This window comes from Ceratina calcarata, unplaced genomic scaffold (assembly GCF_001652005.2).
Source record: "Ceratina calcarata isolate Rehan_Ccalc_2016 unplaced genomic scaffold, ASM165200v1 scaffold188.2, whole genome shotgun sequence".
In the NCBI taxonomy this organism is placed as follows: Eukaryota; Metazoa; Arthropoda; class Insecta; order Hymenoptera; family Apidae; genus Ceratina; species Ceratina calcarata.
The window spans coordinates 6,274-13,938 of NW_017140296.1; the positions used below are offsets into that span (position 1 = coordinate 6,274).

The window sequence follows — 7,665 nt, forward strand, 5'->3', positions numbered from 1 at the left end:
ATAAACGCCCCAATACGTCCATCCGTTTGGAAGTTATTGGCAAAAAACAGAAAAACAGTTTTTTGGAAATAACTCGTGAACTATTGGCACTAGCGAATTCTTTTTACGCAGAAATTGTAGATCTCGTCGTCCCCTACAAAATGAGCCTAAATACGTCCTCCTACGTCCATCCGTTCGGGAGTTATTGGCGAAAAAGGAAAAGTATTGTCTAAAGTTCGCTGAATTCGACGGTGAAATGGTCGAATTTCCTTCAGATTTTGTGAAATTTCGTTTTTCCTCAATAACTCCTAAACCCTTGCAGATACGCGAAAAGTGCATAGGACCTTTCTTGTAGATCAGATCGTCCTCTACAAGAAAGGCACCCTAACGACCCCCCTACGTCCATCCGTTCGGGAGTTATTGAGGAAAAACGAAAAGTCTTTTTAAAAGTTCGCTATTTCGACGGGCGAATTGAAGAATCTGAAGGCGAATTCGCCCGTCGAAATAGCGAACTTTTAAAAAGACTTTTCGTTTTTCCTCAATAACTCCCGAACGGGTGGACGTAGGGGGGCGTATTTAGACTCATTTTGTAGGGGACGACGAGATCTACAATTCGTATATAATAGTTTTGCGCTAGCATCAATAGTTTACGAGTAAATTGCAAAAAACAGTTTTTCGTTTTTTGCAAATAACTTGTTAACCTTTGACACTAGCGAATTCTTTTTGCACAGAAATTGTAGATCTCGTCGTCCCCTACAAAATGAGCGTAAATACGCCCCCCTACGTCCATCCGTTCGGGAGTTATTGACGAAAAACGAAATTTTTTGTTAAAAGTTGGCTGATTCGACAGTGGAATGGTTGGATTTTCTCAAGACCTATAAAATGCGAATTAACCATACTTAACTCGTTAAATATCGAAGTTAAAAGAAAAGTGCATAGAATCTTTCTTGTAGACGACGTCAGTGCCTACAATTTTTATTTGAAGCAGGTATCAAACTTTTTCAATCTTACGACATGTAGGCTTCGTTCTCAGCCATGGCTGACAAATGGCGCTGCCTTGTAAGCGCGTAAAATTTGTATATGTTGTACAGACAGGCGGTGCCACTTGTCGCTCCCAAAATATGGCCGACTTGATCATTCCATGACTATTCCCCCTCCTCGGATGAAGCTTCATTTTCCTTCACCTATAAAAGCGGTTTACACTCCGTCCTGCTCCGTCCTTTAAGCCTTCAGATAATCACGTTGCCGACGTTGCCTCATGTTTCTGCTTCCAAACGTGGTTTATTACGCATCAAACGAACAGCGTACTGAATTCAATTCTCGTAAATATGTCAAACTCGCTTGTACGAAAAAGTCTTGAATTATTAGGATACGAGAAAAGAGTGAAAGAAGGTGTAGAATTTTGTTTATCATTCGAATAGGTTCTGTGAACTATTGTTAAACCGTATTTTCTTTGTTTGCTTTTAGGGAAGAAGAATAGGAAACAAATTAAATATAAGGGCACGCTGGATTTGATTCCCCCGAAGCATAGAATTATATCCAAAAACGACAAGACAGGTATTTAATAATGTTTAGTATTTATGATAATGTATTTGAAAGGTTATAAAAGCGAATGCCTCAGACATGAAACAGAAAACAAGAGGATAGAGCGTCCATACTTTTTGTTGATAACTTAAAAAATAGAAAAAACATGCTTTGTAGGAATTATTGTCTCTTCTTCACATGGCAATAGAACAAAAAAGAAACTCTTCTATTCATTTTCATTTCTTAAATCTCCCTTTCGTCTATTCTCATATTATCTATGGAATCAGCATAGTCGAAATACAATTTTTCTAGATTTACTCACGATCCTCGGACGATCTGGCAGGACAACTGTTTACGAGGCACAGAAAAGATTAAGTTTGTGCGAAAATCGTACCGATGAGAATGCTCGGAAACTTTTGATGCTCTCCAAAAAATGCATCGAACCGAAAACAGCGAATAAGGTCGAGCACTTTTTGTTATTGAATTATACTAAATTTTAACCACGAGAAAACGCTATTAACGAAAATACTTGAACAGTTATTGGAAAGAGCTGTAAGGAAGAAACATATACCGAAGCCTAAGAAGAAGAAAGAAGAAGCGACTGCGTTCACCGAAGAAGATTTCAAGAAGTTCGAAGCGGAATACGTGGATCAATAATTCGTTTCTATACCATTAAATTATATGCTCATAGCATTTTAAGAGAAACGCTTTCCTAATTATTTGCGACTGATAATCAGAGTACAAAATAATTGTATTACAGCTCTAAGACAATTTGTATGTTTCATATTTATTATAAATCGTTCGTGAAATGTTTAACAGCGATCGTAAAAAGGGTCAGGCGATACTAATTGTAACTGCGATATTATTCTCCTATTACACTATATCTGTGATCGGTTTACCGTTCATTGAAAACGATAGAGTTCGAGCATTCTTCGCTCACCACGGTATTGCATTAATGGTACCAGCGATCTCGGGTTTATGTTTCATCGGCGGATTAGTATTGTTCACTATTTACCACGTTAAACCATACTTTTCTTACAAGCCGAACAAACGTCACGAGCCGCAAAGTGTAAATCAGAAACAAGCCTAATACTCGTTACATACTCTCATACTTTTTATCTCCGGAGAGTATGGATGACGTAATTAGATAATTTATGGTACACCACAAGTTAGAATTAACCTATTGCTATTATCGTAAGTGCAACTTGAAAACGAAGTTACGATGCCTTCGAAAAAGTGGCTGGTGATTGGTATTTCGGGTGCTACGAGCAGCGGGAAGACTTCCATAGCCAAACGACTTCATAAGGAGTTGAAGAATTCGACGATCCTGCATCAAGACGATTATTTCTTACCAATGGACGATCCGCGGCATATAAAAATAGAAGAGCTGAATCACTTCAATTGGGAAGTGATAACCAGCATGGACATGGACAGAATGCGTTCGGATATTTTCAAAATTATGAAGACTTCCACGGATGAACGTAATGATTTGTCGGCGAAATCTGATAGAAATATTCTAATATTGGAAGGATTCATACTTTTCAAGGACAAGATTATTTCGAATTTATGCGATGTTAAATACTGCATAACATTGACGAAGGAGGACTGCTGGCAGCGGAGAAAGAAAAGGGTTTACGACCCGCCGGATGTACCTGGGTACTTCGAGAAAGTCGTATGGCCGGAGTATTCGATGTACATGGAAGAATTGACGAAAGACAGAGATCTTTGCGAGAGTATAATGTTCATTGATGGGTTAAAAACCATGGATGAGATATTCGAAACCATTTTTACAAACGTCAAAAAGAAGCTAGCTTAGAACTGAATCGTCGTTGCTATAATCATAAACGTCTCTAGGTACTTCGAGAATATTTAAAGCACAAAGAAGAATTAACGAAAGAAAGAAAAAAATTAACAATTAATATTCATTAGTGGATCGAAAAGCAAGGAGGAGATACATGAAGTTGTTTTCAGCTTAGAACCCAGTAGTCATTACTGTAGATAATCATAAGAGTTTTAATGCTAAGAAATAAATATATATATCCACGAAACTGTCTTTCCGTACACAAAGTCGTGAACAATATAAAATATTATAAGATTCAACTTTTGTAATAATCGAGACAGCATTTAAAAATAAACTAATTACAGTAATAAATATTAATTCGATGTGTGTTTCTTATATAAACGGGCCAATTTCTGGCGATGTTGAAAATTTTTCTGTACTTACCTGACACAAATGTGCATTGAGCATTTCGTAAATAATAAGTAAATTCGTGTTCTGTTATTTTCCTTATTTTTAGAAATATATATATGTACATGTTCTGTTGGTGCATTATCTGTATCGATCGATCATTGAACTCCCTGGAAAATGCCCATCAAACGTGTACAGTTCGCGAATCTTTTATATCGTAAATGTGATCGTCTCTTTCTTGCTATGTATCACAACGTTCTAACTATGACATTGTACAATGCACTCTCCAGTTCTTGGATACAAAGCCTGTTTCGGATGTCAGGGGAAATGATATTAAATCCCATTCTACACTGCGTCCGGTGTATAAGTTTCTTTTTTTTTTAAAAAATCATATTTTATTAGTTTCGATATAATGATTATAATAATTTTTGTATTCTATACAAAATAGACGATGTCTAGCCAAATTTCGTTCTCATCCAAAACAGGCTTATGAATTTCGAGTTTTCACGTTGGACAAGATTCGTTCTCCCTTTCGATTTCGTTTCTTTTTTTTTTTTTTTTAATAAAGATAACGCACAACGATGTGTGTATGTTACATAGGATAGGTGTTATGTTTGGATTGACCCTGCACATTCGTTACGTTCGTTGGAGCGGGTCCAGCCGTCTGGTCGTCCTGATCGTTTTGCCCGCAAGCTTTCCGAACGTATTGCGGCGTGAGGACGACCTCCTCCTCCATCTCGAGAACACGTTTGTCCAATTCCATACACGCTGCCATCTCCTTTTCTAACTTCGCCAACATTTCCGGCGAATTGTACTTCTCCGGATCGTCATGGAATACTACCATTCCGTCCTTTTGATTGATCGTTGCGAAAATTTCTCCGTCCTCTATCTGAAATTTAAAAAAAAAAAACGTTCGTACATCGTACTTATAGTAAAGCCCATAAATATTCGTACGTATTTCAAAATTGAATAACAGTCTTAAAATTCGTCCAATTTTGAAATTTACGAATATTCACAGACTGTACGTACGATACATCGAATTTCTCGGGAGAAAAAATAAGCCTCACCATGTTTAAAATATATTTCTCGGCATCCGCAGGTCCAGACAATTGGACTCTGCTCGCCACATCGCTTAAGCTAAGAGTCAAAAAGGTTTTCGTCAACCTTTGTATATTCTTCTTATACAAATAACTGAGTACTTGTTTGACGAGGCCCATGTTGTGGTCTCTCGTAAAAAGTTGTTGATATTTGGTAATAATATTCTGCACTTCCTCGCAGCTGTTCATCTGGTAGGCGTTCGCCAGTTCTTGATACTGTTGACCGAGAGGTTTGATGTACCTATTGACTACTTGACTGGTGTACCTCGGCAGATTCAACACTTTCCCGTGCAGTATCAGAGAGACCAGAATGTATTTTTTATAGGCCTCTAACATGATGTAACTGACCGCCATGGCGGGCGTCGTTACGCAGACCTCGAAGAAGTACAACGCCCGGTCGTAGTTCTTCAACGCTGTGTAGATCATTCCACCGTAATAATAATAGAGTAAAAAATATTTCGAGTCGAACTGGCCCTCCTCTTGACTGATCCCAGTGACGTCTATGTCGAGGAACTCTAGAGACGGCTTGAGACACTTCGACAGCAGACAGAGCTGACAGAGGTCCGCGTGGATCGACGTGAGCTGGCTGTCGAATAATTGTATTTTGCGTATTGCCCTACGCAACAGTTCGATGCCACGTAAAGGTATTTGGAGTTCGACCAACGTTTGAGTAAACAAGTGACACAGTTCTGCATCTAGAAACGTAAAGAGAACAGAACATTTTTGCTGTTTATATACATCTTTGTTTCGTGTTTATATTATCTTTGAAGGATAGACAGAACTCACATATGTCAGAAGCAAATCTGACTTGTTCTCCATTGCAACCGATAATGAATTCTTGAACCTGATTAAATAATGGCTTGTAACTATCGGCGTTGGTTGTACCATTCGAATTGAGCAGCGTGAATTTCACACAGAGCACGGCTAGGATTCCTAATGAATGCTCTTGGAGGTTTAAGGTTTCAAGTACATTATCTAAGTGTTGTCCATTTTTAATAAGAACGTCGGTGTTTTTTGTTATTATCTCTTCCTTCAGTTCCCGAAAATTGCCTATGGAACGTAACAGTAGCATACGATACATAAAATATCACTTAATTCTATGTAGTACAATTTTGCAGTTTCCATACAGTCGGAAATAAATGAGCCGCCATTTTTGCAATTCGGTCAAACTTTGGAATATTTAAATAATTTTGTCAGACTTATAATATATAAATGCATAAATCTGCGGTTTAATTATACTCTTTCAGCTACAATTAGACTCATACCACTGTATCACAAATTATAAAAGACGAAAGCAATATATTTATATAGTAAATGATCCCATTTCTGTTCACGTCAGAATTACTACGTAAATTGAAACTCGTTTCCCTAATGGAAACATTTATTAAGCTAATGTTACTGAAAGTTTCTACTTCTGAATTAAAAATTCTTCTTCTTTTACTAATATCCATGGATCTTATTCCCAAATATAGATTATATAATGAAGAAACTATTATTACTCGTACTTGCCACCATCGTTGTCAGACCAAATTATAAGCATTACGACTAATCATAGTTTACCTGATTTAGTAACAATGATATCAAGCAATACTTACCTTCAAATTTATTAGTATAACTCAATTACTACTACACAAAACGATCACTTAAAACGAAAACAAGAACAAGAAAACTTAGTTTCTGAACTGATCATCTGAACACCAACACCATTATTTTCTATATATTTCAAACATCACTTAACATCTCTAAAAGAATTTTATAGGGTATATAAAATGGAATTGTAATAACTAGGCTACAGATTTTATGCATTTATAAGAACATAAAATATTCAGACATCATAAATACTGTTTATGATTCATAAAATTATTCTCAACACCAAAAGTTGAACGTAATACTTCAATAATTAAATAATAAAGAAAAGATATTGATCTAAAATATATTTTTTAATGTTTAAATCTATTTAAACGACTAAATGTACTTAAAATAATTAAATGAACTTTTTAAACAGACACCATGAATATTTTACATTCGAATAACAACCCTCGGTTTCATAATTACTCATTGATACAATTAGAAAGTCTGTTTATCGGAAGATTATGAATGGATTCGAAAAAAACGGCTCAAATTCTCCTATACATTGTACGATGGTAGATATACGTGACATAAATCGAATATCAGGATGACTCGAGGGGTAGTACGTCTCCGAAAAATATAAGAAAAATCCCGAACGGATGTTCAGCGAATATAAATGATTAAAAAATCATCGGGAATCATCCTGACATTCTAATATATAATCCAGTAGGATTACTCTTTTAGGTTAGGGAAACGAGAGTGCAGGGAGGTCCGAACCTCCGCCGTACCTTGTTTCGATAGCGTCCGCACGTTATTCACAAATTGTTCCAACGCTGACGCCATTATAAATGATTCCTTCTCATCACCACCTTCGCTCGGCGGCGAACCGTATTTACAGAAATTATCTTCAGGAATAAACGGATCGCCTAAGATGACGTTTTGAAACAGGCAACCGGAATATCTCTGCTCTGAAGCGTGTTACGAGAATAACCGGTGCTGCGCGGGACTCCATCTTCCGTTCCGAGAATCGTTCAATTTAAACCGAAAATCCATCAATAATATTCTCGGAGAACTGAATTAGGCAGTAGTCATTTAAATAGCAACGCTTTTATTGATTCCTTAACGAATTACAACCCCCTTCTCCTTCTTACACTTCATTACAAAAATACAAATATAAAAAACACTCAAAAAGACCTTCTTTGGACCATGTCGAACATTGTGAATTATGTGTAAAAACCAGAAACAAAATGGACTTAAAATGTAGAACGCAGCACTCATTCATTGCAAGCGAATGGGGTAGAATAATTG

At 36.8% G+C, this 7,665-nt stretch overlaps 6 protein-coding genes across 9 annotated transcripts in view; 4 read left to right on the top strand and 2 right to left on the bottom strand.

Annotated features, from left to right (window-relative positions):
• Positions 1 to 7,665, top strand: part of Wbp2 (WW domain binding protein 2) — a 59,762-nt gene that overhangs the window by 6,131 nt on the left and 45,966 nt on the right. The window lies entirely within an intron of this gene.
• Positions 1 to 7,665, bottom strand: part of LOC113463911 (xanthine dehydrogenase-like) — a 69,462-nt gene that overhangs the window by 5,714 nt on the left and 56,083 nt on the right. The window lies entirely within an intron of this gene.
• LOC108621925 (active regulator of SIRT1) lies at positions 1,123 to 2,316 on the top strand. Its single transcript, XM_018019534.2, has 4 exons — positions 1,123 to 1,371; positions 1,447 to 1,536; positions 1,816 to 1,964; positions 2,041 to 2,316. Exons 1-4 carry the CDS (start codon positions 1,308 to 1,310, stop codon positions 2,158 to 2,160), a joined length of 423 nt encoding a protein of 140 aa, XP_017875023.1. The 5' UTR covers positions 1,123 to 1,307; the 3' UTR covers positions 2,161 to 2,316.
• Positions 2,288 to 2,611, top strand: LOC108621926 (Dolichyl-phosphate mannosyltransferase subunit 2). The gene has a single exon (XM_018019535.2). The coding sequence runs from the start codon at positions 2,312 to 2,314 to the stop codon at positions 2,591 to 2,593; it is 282 nt and encodes a 93-aa protein (XP_017875024.1). The 5' UTR covers positions 2,288 to 2,311; the 3' UTR covers positions 2,594 to 2,611.
• Positions 2,703 to 3,661, top strand: Nrk1 (nicotinamide riboside kinase). Its single transcript, XM_018019533.2, has one exon. It carries the CDS (start codon positions 2,726 to 2,728, stop codon positions 3,317 to 3,319), a length of 594 nt encoding a protein of 197 aa, XP_017875022.1. The 5' UTR covers positions 2,703 to 2,725; the 3' UTR covers positions 3,320 to 3,661.
• Positions 3,777 to 7,337, bottom strand: CSN3 (COP9 signalosome subunit 3). Its single transcript, XM_018019527.2, has 4 exons — positions 7,146 to 7,337; positions 5,575 to 5,838; positions 4,759 to 5,483; positions 3,777 to 4,580 (listed from the first exon to the last, which is right to left on the bottom strand). The coding sequence occupies exons 1-4, from the start codon at positions 7,198 to 7,200 to the stop codon at positions 4,284 to 4,286; spliced, it is 1,341 nt and encodes a 446-aa protein (XP_017875016.1). The 5' UTR covers positions 7,201 to 7,337; the 3' UTR covers positions 3,777 to 4,283.

What these genes read in the sequence shown, in the direction of transcription:
- LOC108621925 (XM_018019534.2), top strand. Translation starts at nt 1,308, where the DNA reads ATGTCAAACTCGCTTGTACGAAAAAGTCTTGAATTATTAGGATACGAG. An exon ending in CGAGAAAAGAGTGAAAGAAG is followed by an intron (nt 1,372 to 1,446) that starts GTGTAGAATTTT and finishes GTTTGCTTTTAG; the next exon opens with GGAAGAAGAATAGGAAACAA. An exon ending in ATCCAAAAACGACAAGACAG is followed by an intron (nt 1,537 to 1,815) that starts GTATTTAATAAT and finishes CAATTTTTCTAG; the next exon opens with ATTTACTCACGATCCTCGGA.
- LOC108621926 (XM_018019535.2), top strand. Translation starts at nt 2,312, where the DNA reads ATGTTTAACAGCGATCGTAAAAAGGGTCAGGCGATACTAATTGTAACT.
- Nrk1 (XM_018019533.2), top strand. Translation starts at nt 2,726, where the DNA reads ATGCCTTCGAAAAAGTGGCTGGTGATTGGTATTTCGGGTGCTACGAGC.
- CSN3 (XM_018019527.2), bottom strand. Translation starts at nt 7,200, where the DNA reads ATGGCGTCAGCGTTGGAACAATTTGTGAATAACGTGCGGACGCTATCG. An exon ending in CAGATTTGCTTCTGACATAT is followed by an intron (nt 5,484 to 5,574) that starts GTGAGTTCTGTC and finishes TTACGTTTCTAG; the next exon opens with ATGCAGAACTGTGTCACTTG. An exon ending in AGAAATATATTTTAAACATG is followed by an intron (nt 4,581 to 4,758) that starts GTGAGGCTTATT and finishes TTTAAATTTCAG; the next exon opens with ATAGAGGACGGAGAAATTTT.